At 34.0% G+C, this 22,004-nt stretch overlaps 1 protein-coding gene and 1 long non-coding RNA gene across 10 annotated transcripts in view; one reads left to right on the top strand and one right to left on the bottom strand.

Moving 5' to 3' along the window:
* The first annotated feature begins 315 nt into the window (after positions 1 to 315).
* LOC128547828 (uncharacterized) overlaps positions 316 to 22,004 on the top strand; it is a 283,211-nt gene continuing 261,522 nt past the window's right edge. The window contains exon 1 of the long non-coding RNA XR_008366676.1: positions 316 to 706. This is a non-coding gene — a long non-coding RNA (uncharacterized LOC128547828). The remainder of the gene's footprint in view (positions 707 to 22,004) is intronic.
* The window catches only part of LOC123530509 (pleckstrin homology domain-containing family G member 7-like), a 234,285-nt gene continuing 214,745 nt past the window's right edge, over positions 2,465 to 22,004 (bottom strand). For all 9 annotated transcript variants that reach the window (XM_053521204.1, XM_053521205.1, XM_053521206.1 and 6 more), the window contains 15 exons: positions 21,791 to 21,870; positions 19,097 to 19,263; positions 17,358 to 17,398; positions 16,439 to 16,534; positions 15,147 to 15,308; positions 13,523 to 13,618; positions 11,928 to 12,029; positions 11,590 to 11,706; positions 10,958 to 11,132; positions 9,228 to 9,343; positions 8,571 to 8,664; positions 7,741 to 7,823; positions 5,467 to 5,593; positions 4,689 to 4,786; positions 2,465 to 4,099 (listed from right to left, as the gene is read on the bottom strand). In XM_053521204.1, the coding sequence (XP_053377179.1) occupies positions 3,938 to 4,099; positions 4,689 to 4,786; positions 5,467 to 5,593; positions 7,741 to 7,823; positions 8,571 to 8,664; positions 9,228 to 9,343; positions 10,958 to 11,132; positions 11,590 to 11,706; positions 11,928 to 12,029; positions 13,523 to 13,618; positions 15,147 to 15,308; positions 16,439 to 16,534; positions 17,358 to 17,398; positions 19,097 to 19,263; positions 21,791 to 21,870 (1,716 nt within the window). In that variant the 3' untranslated portion in view covers positions 2,465 to 3,937. The remainder of the gene's footprint in view (positions 4,100 to 4,688; positions 4,787 to 5,466; positions 5,594 to 7,740; positions 7,824 to 8,570; positions 8,665 to 9,227; positions 9,344 to 10,957; positions 11,133 to 11,589; positions 11,707 to 11,927; positions 12,030 to 13,522; positions 13,619 to 15,146; positions 15,309 to 16,438; positions 16,535 to 17,357; positions 17,399 to 19,096; positions 19,264 to 21,790; positions 21,871 to 22,004) is intronic.

The following is a 22,004-nucleotide window of genomic DNA, read 5'->3' as shown; positions in this document are numbered from 1 at the left end:
GACGGTTAATTTACGAGAACTGTATGAAGTAGTATTTTCCGTTTAAATTATTTAAAAAAGTGAAATGCTATTCAAAACACTGCAAGTTCGTGAAAAGAAACAGCAGAGTGTTTTCACAAAGTGGAAAAACATTAAATATATCTTTTACCACATAAATCACAGTTATCATTATTGCTTCCACAACACCAGAAGATACATGTATGATTGTTGAATATGTATGCCACATAAGTAAACGACTATGTTGGATGATATATATACAAACGTTGATAACTTGCCGTGTGGCGCTCGTATAAAGTCTCCGAAAAACTGGATTCAGTGTTATATTTTCTGTCCTTTGGCATCATGGAGACCATTCAATATCTCTGATTTAGACTTCCAGTCTATGCTTCCAAATGATCTTAAAGATTTTTTATCCTACCTTCATGCAAAATAAAGGCAAAAATCAAGGGGTCAGATAAATTTTGCTTTATCTGGTCAGTGACTAAATAAAGCTTGGCGGACTACTTTTTGGATTTTTTTTTAAAACGACGCCATCTTGTTTTTGAGAATAACTGCTAAAAGACATATTTATGCAATTATTTTCATAAACGCGCTTTTATTAGGTATGTGAGACCATCACAAATGTATAGTGTATGCATACCGTACTTGCAATTACTACAAAAAGTTTTTATAACGGAAACGCTCGGAGAAACGGAAAGTGACTCATGTATAGCGTTTGTTCAGAATTTTAGCTTTCTACTCGTCAATCTAGAAATATATTGCATCAGTAATGGAGTGTTATTGAATAAAAATATCGAGGAAACGGTTTGCCTATTCGTTTTGTCAAGCGGCGATAAGGCGTGTATATGTCTCGTCAATCGTTTGCTTGGTGAGGATGGGCAATCCGACATTCAACTGAACTTCGGACAAAACTTCACTTGGCAGCAAATTAAAATTATTCTTTAATGTTCAGCAGAACAGAGAAGTCAGACACAAAGCAGAACAAGGTTAGCCTTTGTTTTTCGGCTCTAATTTTATAATATTTTTATTTTAAAGACCTGTTTGTGTAATGGTGGGGCGTATTAATTTCTGTGCAAGACAGACTCAGATCTAGTTGGTGGTAGATTTTGAATTTTAATTAAAGAATGATTTTAGATCAGAAGGTAGGATGAATAGAACATTAGGTTACTGTCTTATAAATTTAGATATATTAAGTTCGTCTACGAAAAAATAAAAGTCTCGGCAGAGCCTCGACTTTTATATTTTCTCCGACTCACTTAATAAATTTAAATTTATAAGACAGTAACCTAATATTCTCTATATGTCCGAATACATTTACATTGTTTTACTAATACTACAATTTCTGATTCAAACTGTCTTGCAGGATAGATCTTGCAAATGGTAGTAGAGCAACAAGCATGCTAAATATTATTTTAGAACCGTGTGCACAATTCTTTTTATCTAAATTTATTTTACTTTTTATTTCTCCATTTTATATTTTTAAATATCATATTGTCTTAGACAATATCATACTTGTAATATTTTCTAAATGCCACAGTTCAAGACATATAACCACGTTCCAGATCTTAGATGGATACCTCAGTAATCATTTCAGACAAATGTATGTCCATGTGTAAAACCATCGACTTTCTGTTCATTAAATTATAGATTCTTTCGGGGCTTGGTGTTGTTACTTTTTTCTGGTCAGAGTCAAATGATCCAAAGCAAGATATTCTAGATTTATTTTGTTTAATATAACCAGTATTCATAGAGTTGTTAAGCAATATCGAAAAGTGAAAAACTCAGCGGGATTGTAGAATTTGGCATGTGTCTTTGAGGCTTAACTTTAAATAAATAGAACGTTATAGCATCAGTTGTTGCAAAATGTATAGATTTAAGGTAAACTACAAATATGTACATGGAATGGACTCTAATGGTCCAAAAGGACAAGAAAAATAACAGAGCAAAGGACTAATCTTCAGCTTTTTTGACAGCCTTTAAGGTATATAATATTTGTTTATAAGATATGTAGAAAACAGATTCATTATAATATCTATTTCCGCACAGTGTATTTAACATTTAAACACGTGTTTTAGTTAACTACTTGTGTACCTTTTTAGCTTTACGCACAAGAAATATGACGGAATAACACAAGTACGCACATGTTTCGAATGTTGTCCAAAGGCATAATGAAAATGCTTTAGGTTGCAGTTTGAGGAGACTGCATTGTTGGAACGAAGATTTTCCTATTAGATATTCATCTTGAATTTTAATCAAAAAGCAGAAGAATCGCAAATAATTGCCAGCGAGTATACATCCAACCTCCTCCCCAACCCCGCTTTTTCTACCGTTGAAGAGGACAAAATGAAAACGGACTTGCAAGTCAGCTGCTATGTGACCTTGGCCATTCTAATAGTTCCGAGATATTTTACAATGGTAAGTGCAGTACTAGTCTCTGGTAACATTGTAATGAAAACGACAACTGTTTCATAAAATAATTTTATTTACGAGACCGTCAATAGGTAACATCAGTTATGGACCGTTGAATTGAAATAATTTAATAATGCTTACTTAATGCAACAAATACAAAACCGAGTACATCACAGGCATTTATACTAAAGATTTGTAGATACTTACATTGCATTTAAGGCAACCAATCACATACAATAAATCATAGTTTGTCTTGGACATTTAACTGCTTTGCAATTATTTATGATAAGATTTGTTATACAGTATTTGATAATAGATATAAATCTGTACAAGTATATTTCCATTGGCAACGGGTCCGTTTCATAATATATTTCCATTTAAGAAAGAAAAAAAAAACTGTCCTCCGTCCTATCTTTAAGATAAGTTTAAGTGATACATCATTTTAAAATGACCAGTCTCCGCTATAATTTATCTATCCCTTATTCTTGTATCAGAAGAGTACGGGGCATCACGTAACTCCAGGTTAGCATTTGTTTTCTGAAATAGTTGTTCCCAAATATTAGTTTCAAAGCAGTTGAGTGTAAGATCAACAGTTTAAACAGAATTATGTGCGAAAATCTTAATCATTTAGATTAAAACAGTTCAGGGTTTGGTTACAAAATATATGTTCTCCCTTTCTTTACACAATAAGACAGTTAACCGATCGATGATGTCTTGTTAACAAAGAACCCCTTTTATTCTTCAAAGTTACATGGATCTTTTTAAGTTTTACCCGATGTTCTGCAAATGCTATGGTTTGTTTATGAATAATTCTGACTGAAACAGCATAACTTAGTATCAGATAACAAATTCTTCTGCGCTAATAATCCTGCAAACTGATATAATATTCATAAAATATACATTTTATCACAGGTTTTAACTCTTCAAATGCTATTATCATGAACACAAATTTCCCACATTTAGACCTTTAAGGATAAACAATAAGAAAGTTAAATATATTTTATCACAGATATAAAAACAAAATTACAAACAACATAATATTTTTTGTCTCCACAAAAATAAGGTGCAATGATAGAGAGACAGCAGGGCGTATACATGTAAAATATGAACGTGCAACGTTCATTACCGGCACAACTCTCCAACGGCTCCCGTTTACCTCCTGTATACATCACAGTTCGCATACAAACTGCTTTTTAAAACTTTCTTCGATACAACCCGTATCTGTCATGATCTCACCTATTGGTACGATTCGAATGAAAGAGCATGCCAACGGCTTATATATACAACGTATATTTTCTAAGCCAGTATTGATAAAACATCAAAACTGTGGCATATAATTTTTATAAATATGAACACAAACATCATCTCCTGGATTTGGCGCCGACAAAATATGTCTGGGAGTCTTGTCGCAAGACATATGCTATCATGCAGACAGATTTATTTCTATATCTCATGTATCACGTATCTCTTCCTGCATAGAAGCAATAGTCATCCCGCCTTTCCAATTATCTCTTTGGTAGGGAAAGTGTCATAAGAATACTGCATCGATTGATAGTGACTTCCCATGTCTCCCTTTCTTTCCACAGCCTGTAGGACTTGGATCCTCGTTTTCTTTTGACGAATTCCCTTTGTTGTTGCTACATGCACGGCAACGAGCCTTCACCTCTAAAATTTGCGATATCCAAGTTCCCTTCAAAAGAAAATAAACTATTTCATCAATAGTTCTTGTCGCAAGACATATGATCTTAAAATGATTCCTGCAAATTGAAAACCTCTGTTTATTATTTTTACTTTGATGAAGAGCGTTGTGATAGCGACTTGTTAGTGTATCGCCTGCAATTAGTAAATAGTATATTATGCTACTTTCTTTCAAAAACTTAACTTACTGTCCACAATAATTTCACAAAATAAAAATTTTTTGAATATCAATATTTTATTGGCCGTTTGGTCACATATTTTACTTTCTACATTGTGAGACTAACATAAGGGCACTTAACACGACCTTTGGATAATGCCAATGACATAACCCCTCACGGAATAAATATCTTTGGAGACAAAGGGTATGGCGATCATATGACTTGACTACAACAAACATCTGCCCGTCTGATACGGGTAATGCCTACTTTATAATATTTTCAAGGGTTAGAAAATCAAGTCAGATAAGATAAATATCACAGCCTCAACAATACACTGATACAGATTCTGTCCAAGCTTTAAGTGAGATTTTAGATTTTTACATTACGTATTGGCTACAGATGACAATAAAGGTAAAATTCTACCTTCACAGCATCTGATGCTGCTTGTAACGTGAACACGTCAATAATCTGTTGGAATCTACTGATTTGTACTATCACAAAGGCGCACTTAAGTCCATTAGCTGTAACACAAAAGTAAAATACATTTGATACAGTTCAGGAGAACACAGTATTACATGACTCCTTATATAAACCGCTGGTCAATTGTTTTTGCTATCTGACCAGTCTATATTCAACACGTTTACTGGGCTGGTAAGTCAAAAACAGTTTTAACTATTGACCAGCAAGCCATTTCATATGTGTACGATATAAAATCCAGCAAAAGGAAAAAGTAAACCTGTGCAGGATAACATGATGCATTCACATCACATTAACCTCCCCTGATAACTCCAGTAATCTTCACATAACACAACTGCTTAGAATTACTAAACAAATTATCACATTTTTGAATGCAATGAAGCGATTGTTGCTAGGAACAGATTAAGGTAGTGGATCTATAACAACAGTCGGCAATTTCCGTGAGGTTACGTATCATCGTTTGTTATTTCGGCATTCTTCTGTCTTACATATAGTTCATACGAGCAATGGTTTCCGTACCAAGCGGTTAATGTGGAACACACACACGAAGAAAATAACGTAAATTACCGACCGTCAGTACTATACGGATCTATTAACAGATCACACTGTTTCATGCAAATTCTCCGCCTTTACTGTGAAGAATTAAATTGTCCGAGACTGTTTGTATAAAACTTTATTTCATTCACTTATGAAATATGCAAGGCATAGATAAATTTGTACGTACCGGCAGCTTCGTGTGGCATCACATCATGAACACCTAGCCGGTCCAATGCAATAGGCTGCCTGTGAACAGTGTACATTTGATTGTCTGGTTGGCCCGTAGCTGAATGGATATCTGATGACGATTGTTTCTGTTTAACATAACAAAACCATTTGCAAAACAAATGACCTTCAGCATATTGTTTTATTTATACACATGCACCATTAGATTAACTACTGGTCTGATAATAAGTTTATTGTTTTATATATTTATATTTCCTACTCAGAGAGCTTTCATTTATAGATTGCTACCTGCTGAAGATCTGGCTATATTATCATGCATTCGGCAGCATGAGAAATTAACCATGTTATAACTATGACGGAAAGTTATTTAAAACAGGAGCCATATTAGACATGGCCAATCCCCCCGCCAAGCATATTATAATTGAAAGCTAAAGTTCCTGGCAAGTTAGTGTCTGAAAGTATTAAACTTTGGGAAAGCTTTGAAGAACCGTTTAGTTGTGGTCCGCATCAGAGGTTTTAAAGATGTGGAAGAAAGAATAAGTCAGTGGTGAGGTGGTTTACTGCTAAATTTTATTAACTTCCATGAACAGTATAGCTTTGATGTTTTTCTATATGGCTACTGTAAAAAGAAGGAATGGAAAGCTAACAGGGAACAAGAGTGCCAGAATGTCACAATATACGCCCGTCACAGCAAATTTCTTTACTCTAGCAGCTGTATTTGCAAATGGCATTTTAATTTTGTGGTTGTTTAGTAATCATTGTAAGTCTTTTGTTTTTCTAAGTCCACAAAAAAACTCCTTACCAGGTAGAGATATCTTAAAATACACCTAAAATTGGAAAGTAACATCCATGTTTTTTTCCCTACGGTCAATTATAAAAATGTTACAATATAAGTTATTTATAGTAACAACTAAGAGAAGTTAATCTTAAAAAAAAATTATAAGTCCACACAAAAATGTTTACCAGGTAGAGATTGGTTAAAATACACCTCAAAATTGAATGTAGCATGCATGTTGTACTACAGAAAAGTGGTCTCGCTTTTTCCCTACGAGTAGTAATGAAAAAGTTACAATAAAAGCTATTTAAAGTAACAACAAAGGGAAGTAATTCTAAATAAGGGAACTGCGCATGACACTTCGTCTCATGGTGTATAATTGTGCCAAGTTACATCAAAATCCCTCCATGCATGAAGAAGAAATGCTTCGGACAAAGTCATTCTTGTATCTGACCTTTGGCCTCTAAGTGTGACCTTGACCTTAGACCTAGGGACCTGTATCTTGCGCATGACACTCTGTCTCGTGGTGGTGAACATTTGTGCCAAGTTATATCAAAATCCCTTTATGCATGAAGAAGAAATGCTCCGGACAAGGTTTTCATTCTTGTATCCTTTGACCTCTAAGTGTGACATTGACCTTAGACCTAGGGACCTGGTTTTTGCGCATGACACTCCGCCTCGTGGTGGTGAACATTTGTGCCAAGATATATCAAAATCTCTCCATGCATGGAAAAGATATGCTCCGGACAAATTTTTTCAAGAAAATAAGATAAAGGGGAATAACTCATAAAATAGGCAAGTTAGAGTTATTGTTCTTGCACAATGCACTTTCTCCCAATGTATTCTATCAGAGTATGAAGTTTGAAGAAAATCCCTCCAGTACTTTTAGAGTTATGCTACGGACAAATTTTTTTAAGAAAATAAGATAAAGGGGAATAACTCAAAAAATAGGCAAGGTAGAGTTATTGTTCTTGCACACTGCACTTCCTCCCAATGTGTTCTATCAGTGTATGAAGTTTGAAGAAAATCCCTCCAGTACTTTTGGAGTTATGCTCCGGACAAAAATTTTTAAGAAAAAAAGATAAAGAGGAATAACTCAAAAAATAGGCAAGGTAGAGTTATTGTTCTTGCACACTGCACTTCCTCCCAATGTGTTCTATCAGTGTATGAAGTCTGAAGAAAATCCCTCCAGTACTTTTGGAGTTATGCTCCGGAAAAAGATCGTTGCGCACACACGGACGGACGCACTGACGGAGAGCATTTCTAATATCCCCTTCTGCTTTGGCGGGGGGGATAAATAAACTATATGCAAAGACTATGACTGGCAAATGTAAGGCCTGTGACAAATCTAACGCATCTATACTTTGCCCAACACTATATTTAGTATTAACCAGAGCAAAGAGTAGTATAGCTCTTGTATAGATCTAAAGAAGGTAAAGGGAGAAAATGAACAAGTCATATTTGTTCATTCAAATATGAGTTACAAGAAAAGAAACCTACTTTTCGGTTTGGTTTCTTTATTTTGGTAATGAGCAAAATGTCGTCGAATAAAAACAAATAGGCATCAAATGACTTTGTAGATTCTGAAAAAAAACGAAAGTAATATCAGTATAGAACTTTTGGATAGTCAACATACTTTATATAGATAATTATCTAACTAAAGATTTCTCATAAAATTGCAACATTTCATAGCAACATTAATTATTTCATTATTGATCATTCTATAGATACAGAAAGAACGTCGTTTTGAATAAATAATAGACTGACGCCAGACGAAATCTAACGTTGAGTACTTTGTGTTCTGCTCAACTAAAAACTACATCTATAAGCAGCAAATGTGATCTGAGTATTATACTTTTGTATTGTTATGTGATATTCACTTTATTTCTTTCCTTGTTACTGTACTGGCCTATAATTGTGTCGGTGTGACGTTAAACCAAAGAAAATAAATAAATATTGTTACTGTACTAAAAATGACAGAGACTGAAAAAATAATAATGCAATTAAAGAATTGTGTTTCAGCTATACTTGAAAGGAAAACGCAGGTATAATTATGGACGAAAACACCTAAACATGGTTATAAAATGTCCCTTTTCACCTTTTTTGACGTTGAGCATTTTTACAACGGACAAGATAAGATAATTAGACATTAATAGTCAGATAATTGATTGGCAGGTTTGTCATATGTTTCCTTGACTTCATATACCGTCATATAAGGACTCCGCAGCAATATAATTCTTTGTTTCTTTTAGATATTCTTGAAAAAAGTTTCTGAGCATTCATCTAATGTTTCATATATAACCAAAGAGAAAAGATATGCAGAGGGTTACCTGTAAGTGTAATTGCACCTTCGTGGATAAGCTGTCTGGAAGGACAGGCCAGCAACCGTTCACAAGGCTGCCTTGATAGTTTTGGTTTTAAATACTAAATAGAAAAAAAAACATAAAACACATGTACTTCTATGTCTTTAAGTCCTATATATTACACATACAATGTTATTAAATGTCGTCAATCATATTTTAGGGCATTATGATAGTGATTTATCCAAAGAACATAAAGTGACATGACAATGAATAAAATAGTACACTGGAATCGAAGGAACAGAAACCTCGTCTTCTTTGTCAAATTGTGGTAGCGATTTTCTGTACATTATTTTATACTGTTGTCAAAACTTAAAATTTTACTGAGAGAGATATGTTCTGACCTGAGAAGTCAATTGCGAGACTTTCGATGGTGTTACTTCGACTATTTTAAATTGTAACGGATATCACGGAATAGAAGATATCTATTTGAATTAATAGACATTAACAATTGATAAACACTTGAAAGCTGACCAAACTCAAACACTTTTCATTACTAGTATATTACCGTTAAAGTTCTAGTTTAAAACGTTCTAGTGAAGAAATCACGTGACTTTGAAAAACAATATCATATTTTTCCAAAAACAAAAATATTATGCACAATTTGCAATGGTATATGTAAATTACCTCTGGAATGAAAGCTCGTGAGTCGAGATCAGTAATTGATGGCCAGATAAGGTGGCGTTGGATTTCCTGGACACGCTCAAAATTCTTCAACCATTTCATTTTCTCCTCAAGTTGTCCTGATGAATAAATAATATCCGACTTAATAAGCAATAAAAGTATTATTTCTGGAGATAGAATTGCAAAGTTATTGCTATAAGGTGACTGCTTTCGTGTTGTTTTGGTGTATCAGCTTCCCCGTCTGGAGTAAATTGCTGCAATAATGACAAAGACTATTAATTCAAACAAAAATTGCACCATTCCGAATTTACGACACTCAAACTGTCTGGCTATTTGATTTCTAAAACAACTTTAAAATGAATAATGTTTTCATCTGAAATGAGGATTTAAGACAAATACAAGAAATATTTGTATCTCGGTTAATTGCCCCATTCGAAAAGTCAGGAATGGCTTCAAGTCTGTTGTGTTCGAATGGTTAAGACCGTTACCTTCCATTTACCTGCCCCTTAACGATTAGGGCTCAAAACTCTCATAGGGTCAAGAATTCTGTTAGGAATGTGTTAGGAAGCCATGCAGCTGACGTATGGACTTTTGGTGGCTGTACCTAGGTGCCACGCCCATGCTTGAAACAATGTCTGGAGAGGCACCTAGGGTCTTCCTCAACCAGGAAAAATTTGAAATGTAGCCATATAGCCTAAACGATGTCGTTAACTTTTACCAAGAACAACGAATTTCAAAATAGTTACTAGTTAGTTTTTAATGATATTACAAAAACAGGTTTTTCATAAAAAAGGTCTTTGGTGATAAAATTCAAACCGTTATTGATTATGATTGATACTGGAATTAAGACATTTAAAGGTCTTTGGCTAAAAATGATCTTTCTTTAAAATTGAAGTTTGGTCATATTATGAACATCAGAATATGCATTTTTGTTTCTAAACTATCTTAAAAATGCCTAATCAAGAAAAAAGGTGCAAGCGTCGGGAATCGAACCCGACGCGGCAATAAAAACTTTTCGGCTGTCTTTAACAATACCGCCACGGAGGTCAAAAGCGTTAAATATAGATATTTATACTTACTTGAGTAAAGCGTTACAAACGCTTTTCGATTTTCAGTGTAAAAATTAGCAAAAACAACTAATTTGCATGTGTTTCCATTATATATAGTCTGTCAGTAATTAAATTTCAAAGCATTTTTAAGAAAAGTAGCATTAATTTCCTGATACCTATTTTTCTTCGAACGGACAGGACAGTAAGTGCCTTTAAGAGAACAATCAAATGTATAAGAAGACCATTTGGAGCCACAAAACGTTGATAAACATAAAAACAGCAGTGAGATACCCCGAAGCTCCTAGCATTAACCTCTGCAGAATAATAGTACACAGTAACATTAAATAATGCGAATGATATCCCAAATGGCCAGAAATTATCATGTAAATGCATCACCTGGGTCATATTAAAGAACACGTAGGTAGTTTATTCTGAATAATTTCATCTTCGACAAGATAAAATGTTACTTAAGTAAACTACAAACTGCTTTATTCTCATCTTGTTACTAAATGATAGCAAAAGATTTAAGGAAATATAATTACTCAACAATGATCAAAATATAAACCATTAAAATCGACGTTTTCGTCCTGCAAGAATATCAACATAACATAATAAATCAAATATTTTATTTCATTTCATTTCGTATACGTAACGTTGCAATTTGTAGGTTATTGCACGACTTACGTAACGACATTTCCACCTTCTCTATTGACTCTACAATCTGTGTTTTCTCTACATGGTCCTCTGTATATTTCTGTATGTTATGCAGAAGCAAAGGCAATTTTGTACAATGCTGCATTGGTCCTATCAACAGATCGGCTAGCTGTAACCGATTGCATCTTTGGTCTTGCTCGCACCACTGAAATTTAGAAGGAATATATCAACATATCAGCTTTTTTTATTAACAAAGTTAGAACACGCAAGCTCTATGCATCATTTTATGTGTTAATGCTGCCTTCTGTTTGTTCTGAGCTCTTTTCTTTCTGTTTTTACTGTAATTATTATCTGTCAGCTACGTTTTAAATTAATTTTCTTAACGTCATAACTCCACTTTTCGAATTGATGTTTTCCGTAATATGATTCTCCCCTATGATACAAATTTTAGCTAGGTTTTTATCAATTATAGGGGTTTGCTAACTGAATTTCAAAAACAGACTATGTAACTCTTTATTACGAACAAGTCACTGATTATATAATTTCTCAAAATACGACAAATTCATTTTATGAGGGTCCCCGTAGAAGATAACTTCTCTTCACTTTTCGAAGAGATCAAGGTTATCAATGCAGACACAATTTTACACACACAAAAATATAACCTTTTCGTATTCACAAAAATCGTCGTTTTTCCGCAACTTTTCAAGGTATGACAAAGCGTTTGTGTAATTTAGGCAGTATGTGTGGTAAACGCTCCCATCTTTGGAATGCTTGGAAAACTGAAAAACACATATATTTTAGATCAGACAAAAACAAAAATTATGTTGGCAACTATGTTTCCGAACTCAAATTAATTTGTTTTCCATACTTAATGCAAGTAAATTATGTCTATTTTAAGACGATTCTAAAAGACCCATTTTATTTCAATAATTTTGAAATAATTTTTGCTTTCTGCTTTCAAGTAGAATAATTCTTACGATAATAAGCGACAAAAAATTACCCTTTGAAATGCTTTTATCAACACCGCCGTAGAGCCGAAATCCGTAGCGCTCATGTCCTTTAATAACGAGGCAATGAAGTCTTTGCAGAATGTATAGCTTACCTGTCAACAAAACAAATTAAAAATAAGTCAGTATTTTGAAAAATGAGGATGAAATGAAATATTAAAGAACGTGCGTTCAAGCGCAAGTTGTATAAAGTTTGATCAGTTTATATATTCTGCTCATAGTTTCTAAGCAGAATTCTGCTTTGGTTATGACTATATCTAGAGCAAAGTGATACACGCGTCACGAGGGATGTCCAACGATAAAACAGGCAGTTTGTGTGATATCAAAGAAAGCAATTCAAGAAACACGTTCAATTTGAAAAATAAATTCAACAATTGCCATTTGAAAACAGCTTAAATGTCTCCTGTTTGAATACATCTAAATCTGCTTTATCTCCAGAACTTTAATTGCTTGAAGAGCAAAATTAATAATGATATAAATACTAACTAGTCATATATCTACACTAAAATCAAATGACTGCTATGCCTTTGTAAAAAAGAGCTCCATTTCAAATGGGGAAAGATAACTTGTCAAATTCCACTGATAAAAATGCAGATTTGCCATTATATCTTTTAATATAGTAGGGCACTTTTAACATTTTTGTTTTATTGTACAACCTTGCTCTACCTAAATAGTGAAAAGTGAATTTGCAGGAAAAAATTAATGGTTTTGAAAAAACGTATCTAGAATCTACAAAACAACAGAAATTTATATATAGATATTTTTCAACGTCTTTACCCAGAAATGCGAGAAAAAAAGCTATTATTAAACTTTTAAGAGTAATTTTCTCGAGAAAATATTGCAAATGTAGGTTAACCTTTACCATGCTAAGTTTCTAAAACGGACTGGTCCATCATTCAATTTAGGTAGTACCATTTATCATTTGAAGGGGTGTTCACTGAAAATTTACTGACTGAATAGCGAACAGTACAGACCATGGATGTGCAGGCTGATCTTGGTCTGCACTGGTCGCAAAGGCAAAATAACTTGCCGCCAGCAGGCTAAAGGTTAAGGAACGTTCCAATCGGGCAACGATATTATGCACAAAATTATGCATGATATGTCTCAAAAATCAACGCCCTCTGACAGTATCAGCTGGAACGGTGACCATTCTAATTATGTGTCTGGGCAACAATATGCAAATGAACGTTTATGAAATGACATAACGAAGCAAGTAAACTGCATATCTGCGATGAACAATGAATTCTTAGACAAAAGCCCTGGCATATTTATTTCATCTAATACCTTAAAGGGCATATTATTATACCAGGTTTATTATATTATTAAACTAGGTTTATATAGCATCCTTTTATGACAAACACGTCGTTCAAAGGCGCTTTACACAGCGCAAATGCAGCCACTCAGGACGCCAAATCATCCTCTACTTATACAGACGCAGAGCAATCTGACTAGAGAGACAGAGCGAGAGAAAGCTCCTGTAACAGATAGACAGAGAGAGAGAGATATGCCTAGTTCTTTGTGAATCGGCAGACAGGTTCTTCAACATGCCCGGTATAAAGGACCGATATAAGTGAAGTCGAAGACTTACATAGCAGAGTTCATCAAGATTGCTAAATATCTCCGATGGTTCTGCGTACATAAGGAAACCTTCCACTTGGCACTTCTTCAAAGGCTCTAGAAAACACTGAAATCAAACAGAAAGGCGGCACATCAACAGTCAACTTACGGTTGATATAACAGCTATACATACATACACCAAGTAAGTTGTACACTCGAGTATAAAAAGAAAGGTCAGAATCTGATTTGGATACATAATGTTATTATATTGTTAGACAAAATATTTAAGCATCGTATCAAACGATGGAAACATGGATAAACTGCACACTTACTGGTAAATTCTATATACACTTTTGATATCAATCCAAAAGGCAAGCTAGTCTTGTGTCTCGCAACATGATTTTTCTTGCATACATTCATCAAACCTAGGTTCTTATTTCTATAGTTTTCTAAAGCTGGTATACTTTCATAGTTACTTTTTGAAACTGGGTGCACCATTGTTATTGTACTGTTACACATAATACTTGCTGACAATGCAAGACTAAGTAAAGTTTCATAATACATCAAGGAGAAGGTATTTCACATGCCAAGAAACCAACAGGAATGTTATTCAGCATGAGAAGTTGCGCTCTTTATTTTACTTATACAAAATTTCTCACGCTTGCTTGAGGTTTCTTCCGTTTCCATAAATACATTAATGTCACTATAAGAGAGCATAACTTTTCCAAACAACACTGCAAATCACTCAAAATTCCATATTTAATGTAGTTTATACCTCCCTAAAGTGTGATAAAAGGTATAATCTCATTTTAAATTGATTTTTCTGCATGCACATTTCTTCTTGACTTTACTGTACCAGGATTAATATCAGCACAATAGCGTGTAGTGTGTAGACAGATCCCATTATTTCATCTAATAATATGTTGTGCAAATCGTATCTACCGCTAATAAATTCAACGTTTTTCAGACATTCTCCCCAGATATTTCCTTTCGACAAACGTCTTTATAAAATCGACGTCTAAATGTAACTACACGGTACCAAAGATTATTCCCCAAGGAAAAAAGCGTTATTCCACACACAGATTCTGACAATATAACTCCAGAATTACATATTGTACTTCTGTAGACATTACCATCAGTGGACAAACTTGCAAATGAAATGAAGGAAATAGTCATACGATATATTAAATAATTTGAAAATACAGAAGTACAAAAATGACTAAGCTGTTTTACGTTCAACCTTCTAAAAGGAATAAACGTATTTTTCTTAAAGAGACTTACCCACACATTTTAGGCGTAAAATGATTTAACTCAAAAATAAATTAAACGTGAGTACACGGAAAGTAACCAGTGGTAAAATATTACTGACATAAAATTTTTGCAAGATAGTCTTATGAATAACCAAAATAGTGTGCAGATGGTAGTAAACAGTTGCAACGCTTTTCAAATAATGCAGAAAATTTATATTCATCTAGCATTTGTACCAATATCTAACTAATTTCCGCCCGCTTTATCATTTTTCAGTGTCATATATACATTCTATGCAAAACTTGCTGGAAATGAGCGTTTTGAAAAAAAATTTCATCCAAATTGTTGGCGAGTAACTTTAATGACAATTTCTTAAAATAAAGTGTTATCACCCAGAGTATACATACATGTTTGAGAACCATGAGATGGTCTATAAGGAAGACGCATTCACTTTTAAACAGTTCCCAGACAGATTCACGTCGTTTCCGTTCCATTGCTGATATGTTGAGTGTGTCAGCTACAGAGCTTTGTTTGTCTGTACTGGCAATGAGGTCTGTCCAATGCACATTCTTTAAAAAACACAAAACACAGTATAGAAAAATAAATATCATTTTCTTCATGTCTTTGGAGGAAATGGCAAGTTAATAGCCTAGGCGAGATTGTTCTTTCATGCTGAAGTTATAGAGAATTCACATATTTATTTCTTTCCCAGAAAATTATGTTAATCGGATTAGGTTATAGTTTTCCTAAATAAAATAGTAATCTGAACGAGAGTTGTTTCATCTGACAACATGATCTCAATAATAACTTTTGATTGCATCACAACATTTATCCAAAAGCTTTTGCCAGTCATTGATATTTTTATAATCTGCCAGTAACGATGTAGATCTAACTGATGGAAGAACCGCTTTAGTATCATTATAACGTATGAATACAAAACGTGTTTGAACATGCTCTTCTATCAACCAAACAACCGCCATCTCTATTTTTTAATTCAATTGAATATTAAGTTATTGCGTACAGTATTTCAAAATAAATGTTATCTTTAAAAAAAATGATACTGGAGCTTTCTCTTTTGACAGCTGAAATTATCTGTTGCATAATTCAAGTTATGACTGCGTGTTGAAATGGATTTTGTCTGTTTGATTTCAGCGCATATTTTAAAACAAGAAACATGGATAAACGGATTGCAAGTGAACATTGTTTCTTTCCGAAGAAGAAGTATATTCTAATTATAACAATAACCTTTTTTGATAAGAAAAGACTGATCTCTCACGCCATTTTTGTTGCCGATCTGATATATTGTACTGACTATGTGATGGAGAGTTTGTTATTTGTTGAAAGCAAATTCTTCAAGTAATTCTTCGAGTATTATAATGAATGGATATCTCATGTTTTTTTCTTACAATACTTCTTCAATCTGATCATTTCTGACACAATCATTTTGTATTACATACCCTGTGTTTGCGATTGTGTCTGCAGGGAATTTATTCTCTATACTTGATAATCATATTCAAAGACAAGTTCTATATAAGTATTCCTGATTATGAAAATTGAGTACAAAATTGCAAATTTCTATTTTACACGTATCATTTCCATGCATATGATACCCTTGTGCGCCAACTTGGCAAAACATGTCAACAGATTATGGAAAATTACAGTCTTTAGCAAGTTCATAAATGTGCTTGACAAATGATACCTTGTATGCTGCAAGATGATTGTCTTTAAACTCAGAAGGTTTTAATTCTTTAAGAACATCATTTAAATGCAGAGATTCTTTACTCCTTGTCTTCATCTGGAATAAACAAATACCACGCAATAATCACGACACAGATATTGCCGTTTATGTTTCTCAATTAATTTAACATATCCATACATCATTGCGCACATATAAATAGAAATATATAAATTTCAAACCTGTGAACTGGACTTAACTTTGAAGAATCTTGACATTTACATTCATTTTAAAAAGTTTTGCACATGTCGTACATCTAGATCTAAATCTATATTTTTGGTAGCTTTACATAAATCTATAACTGAAAACAAACGATTTTTCATGATTTTATGGGTGTATTTATTTAAAGGTAACCATCTCGTTGCAAAGTCAGCTTAAACAACGCATATGCCTATTTACTGCAGACAGCCTAAACAACGCATATGCCTATTTACTGCAGTCAGCCTAAACAACGCATATGCCTATTTACTGGAGTCAGCCTAAACAACGCATATGCCTATTTACTGCAGTCAGCCTAAACAACGCATATGCCTATTTACTGCCTATTTACTGCCTAATTACTGCTTACAGCTGCTTTTACTGCGCAGCATCACAAACGCAGTAATAACATGAAATACTAAAAGATGTTGAATGTAAAACTGACAGACGAGCAGTAAGTTGCAGACATAATTCTGTTGCATTTGTAAGGATTTTAGAGGGAAGTATTAACAGTTGTCAGAACCAGGCGATTCCACATTGATTTCAATAACTGTTTACTAAACCTTTTGTATACGATATCACTATTATCGTTACGTCTCTGTTTCCGATCTCAAAGGTCAATGAAGGTGAACTTATAATCAATAAATCACCACAGCTGGCTTAAGAGATATGTTGAGTTACTTACCAATTTCAGTAATGAAAATGGCTGACGCTGCTTTTTGTTATCTGAAAAATTAGTGAGACAATATGTATACTGTACTTTTACACATAAGGTCTTGTTTAGAACAGATGGACGGGCAGATAAATCCGAAATTTGCACAAAGGATTTATGTACATTTTGTAAGTCTATACTAGAAAGCAATGACATGCCAATCAGCTTTAAATCCAGCATAGATAAGACACAAAAATATTCATACAAATAAACAGATCAATGTATACAAATAGCACGTTTTCTTTATGAAGTCTACAGGCGCTATATGCTATTTCATTGAACATGTATAGCTTTTAGCTACATAAAGGAAATGTGGTAATTAATTTCCACATTTGGGATCGTATATCCATATAATTAAGTTCTGTTTGAGATAGTGTGATGAAGGATATCCAGATAATTAATCCTAACGGGACAGCATTTGAGAATTGCTTTTACTTTTACTTCGTTAAACGATCAAATGGCCGCTTCACTAATAAATGATGATGTCAACGATGATATTGATGCAAGCGGATTTCATTCAGAGTCTCTAAGATAGAATGTTGCTAGATTTTAAATTAGTTTAAATTTGGATGTTAAGACAAATAAGATAAGACCGCTTAAAGACCATTTCCATGGTAAAATTAATACTAAATACTGTTTTATTTTAGCGTTATGCAAAGCAGGCACGGAAGGATGTCCCGCCTTGACAATTATGTGGTGGCTATTTATGCTCAGGCCCTAATGTTTGTCCCATTAATTGTTATTCTTAAAACAATTGAAACAATAACTGAACATAACCTTTTCCCAACAATTGCTCTTTTGCTTTTTTCTTAATTGTCTCATTTTAACTTTGAGGAATTTGGTACCTTGTCCCCCACTTAACTGATCGATGCCACAGGCATCCGCAGCTTTAAAAACTACGTTGTGCATACACCTGAAGTTCTTTAAGGTAGTAGAAACAAATATTCTTTATAATTATATCTATGAAATGTGTTTGTTAACAGATATGTACAGTTAAATAAAAAAGAAATGGACACTTTCTAGACTGCATTTGTTCAACCGGGGACGGAACTAAACAGCTAATCTAAATGAAAATATCATTTTTCTCAAAAAGAAATAATTTTGAAGAACTCTAACCCTGTACAATACGAGTAGTTAAAATTTGTAAACAAGAACTTGAAATTTTCAATTATACATGTAAATATTTACTGCTACGAACATGTTTCTCACACTCGACAGATAAGCAGAATTTTTAAATTTGTTTTGCTAAATGTTGGAAATCGACAAACTGAAGATTCCGCGTCATTTAATTGAGTGTTAAAACTCCCCCGTGAAAGCAATGACACAATGTGCTATATCCCGATGTATTATTTGTCCCAGCTGCCCGATGAAATTTAAGTACAAACAAGATTTTTCAAGTGGGTGCATGATTGCAGTGAAATGACAAAATGCTTAATAAAGCAATGATGACATTTACAAGATGTGGTTAAACTTTACCCAAAACGCATATAACATGCAATTCCATTTGGTGAAGAGAATTAAATTTTATATCTACAAAAACACAGAACAGGAGAACCGATACAAAAGAAAGAATTGTGTATAAATGGGAGTATAAATAAAACACAAACAGATATGTCAGACAAATTAGAAATAAAAGGAATTAGTCCAACACATTGAACCATAATCAAATCAAAATGGCTCCTCCAAGACTGCTATAATAGTGCAGTATATACCTTCGCTAAGAGCTGGAGTCGACCCATTTCGTCCAGCGTAGAAATCTGAGATAGTATTTCGTTTGATGAGCTTTTTATGATGTTCCTGTACCAGAAGGTCACCAGGATATACATTCATTGATACATCATGCGAACTTCGCCGTCGCCGGAGTCGTTCCGCTATATTACTGTTTGAAAAAAAAAGCTAAAATGAAATTGTGAAATATATGGAAATAAAGATACGTTTAATGTTTAAGGACTTGTTCTATTGGAGTTCAACCAAAACACGCTACGATTTGGGAGCATTTAATGAATAAATACAACTTTTGTGCTTCCAGGCGGATATGAACCAAACTGGGACTTCTTGCAAATCCATGAATCGCGGTAACATTGAATCTCTCTATTATATTTTAATTTGACTTATTACTGCAAAGTTGTTTTCTCTCTAAGAGTATCAAGAATTCAAATTAAATGTCAGTCAATAAATCGTTTAAACGTCTAAAAAAACACCTACGATATATTTCAATTCGTTTTCCAAAACAAATACAGCTCGTGAATTTCATTTAGAACATCCTGAACTCCAGAAAAATGCCACATTGGCCTGTCTATTCAATTTTATTCTTTGCCTTCAGAAAATTAGGTCAAACTACAATTTAATGCTCTGTTTGAAATTTTGGCATCTGATTTTGTAAAATTTCTTCAAAGGACGTCATTTTGTTTTCCCTGTTTTTGTGAATAACCTACATCTGATCTGTTGTCTCACGAAGGTGGCCTCCCTTGAAATTACTTCACAAATGTTGTTTTTTTATGACAATAAACGTTTTTCCTACACATTATGATACATGTTTGCAATTACTAGACATGTACGGTACAGGATATTAATAAATGTTTCAAATCAACACCCTTGTGGAGCCACTCTTAGGTAATGTTAAGCACCTCCAACGTACCAAAGGGGCCTCCGTGGCCGAGTGGTTAAGGTGCTGACTTCAAATCACTTGCCCCTCATCGATGTGGGTTCGAGCCTCAGTCGGGGCGTTGAATTCTTCATGCGAGGAAGCCATCCAGCTGGCTTACGAAAGGTCGGTTCTACCTAAGTGCCCGCTCGTGATGAAATAATGCACGGAGGGGCACCTGGGGTCTTCCTCTACCACCAAAGATGAAAAGTCGCCATATGACCTATAATTGTGCCGGTGCGACGTTAAACTCAACAAAATAAAAAAAAATCAAACATATATAATTCTATAACAAAACTTAAATGGGACAGAAACAGGTCAGTTTTACACAGTCTTAAACTGGTCTAATACTGTAATCATATCTAGTCATGTATTCTTATCTGTATGCGACTTAGTCATTGTCCAGATTCAAATATTAAAAAAACATGGCTTTTCGTCTGTTGACATGACCAAGCTATTTCCATTTTCACGCGTCTTACTTTCAACGTGAACAGACGTTGCTAAAGAAATAAAATAAACACATTCCAATTGTAAAGAACACTTAAATTTCTACTTTTTTAACACGTCTTTCCTGTCTATTATGGCGTTTAAATACATTCAAAAGCAACAATACACGAGCTGATGCTGCGATATTTTCTCGCTGAAACAAGCTCTCTCTCATGTATCGCTTGTACAAGAATGGTAATAACGACAGTAATCAAAATAAATCACGAGGGACTTCTCTAGAACACCAAATTTACATTAACGAAATCACGTGGGATTAAATAAGAAGTAACGTTTTTGAGGAGATGTCTAGCTGCAGCGACTGTTTTGTAGAACGACAATGAACTGCATAATCTCCAGCGACGTTTAGAAGCCACATTCGTATCCAAATTTAATCATTACAGGATTATATTTTGTAGACATGTCGCGACTATGTATATCTGAACAAGTCTTTAATTTCATTGGTGTAGTTCATAAATCGTTATTCTACAACTGATTTTTTTTTTCCATTTAAAACAATTTTGGTTTCAATTCCTATTTTATGGTCAAGGCCAGGTTTTGCACCTCCCTAATGCAGCTAGCTTACATCATATGACAGAACTAGACGTGTGTCCATAGGACACTGGTGGCCGCACTCCAGTCATTGTATAAGTCTAGGACCGTAATTCTAGTCTTGCTGTGTGAAATCAAAATCAAAACACTAGTTGTACAATTTAACATGCTGAATAATAATCCTGTGAGGTTTGATGATTCTATGTTAAATACTTTTTGAGATATGCATGGCACAAATTCGTACGGCCGGACAGACGTACGGACAAGGGCAAATGTACATGAACTTCTGAAGTTTCCGGGGAGGATAGGGCACAAAAAGCATAAATTATACTCTTTGATTTTCATATAAAAATATTAATCAATACTGTATCTCATGATACTCTGGTGTAGGTAATGTCGATACTGCCAAAACGTATTTTTAATATTGCGTTTTTTACCTGTTGTGTAAAAACATTACATGAAGTATTTTGATATTTATGCCAATTTGCAAAGAAATGCCCTCAAGCTTATCAGTAAAAGTTTTAGTTATGTTTTGACTTCGATTCAGTAACTCGACATTGAAGAACACAAACTCTTCAGGATCAGCCGTTACAATGAAGAACAACATAACGTATTAAGGAAAGTTTTTAACCAGCCCTTTACATGTTTTAAGTAAACACTTAGTGTTCTTGTAGTTACTAAAAAGTCATTTTTATGGAAGGATAAATTATATCTGTATAATACAAACCTTCCTGATTCTCCTTCGTCACAAGAATTACTGGGTGACACCTCGGGGGATAATGTCGTAGGAGACACGTCACCAAAGTTCTACAAAAGAAATATACTGTCGTTGCAAAGAACAGCTTGTGAGACAATCAGTATTTTTAAAAATATAATGAACAATGATTGCTGATTTCCATTATGACTCATTAACAGTTTTGTTAGAAGTTGGCAGCATAGTT

Source organism: Mercenaria mercenaria, chromosome 13 (assembly GCF_021730395.1).
Source record: "Mercenaria mercenaria strain notata chromosome 13, MADL_Memer_1, whole genome shotgun sequence".
NCBI classification, from domain to species: domain Eukaryota; kingdom Metazoa; phylum Mollusca; class Bivalvia; order Venerida; family Veneridae; genus Mercenaria; species Mercenaria mercenaria.
Note: the sequence above shows the minus strand (reverse complement) of the source record. Positions and strands in the feature narration are given on the sequence as shown.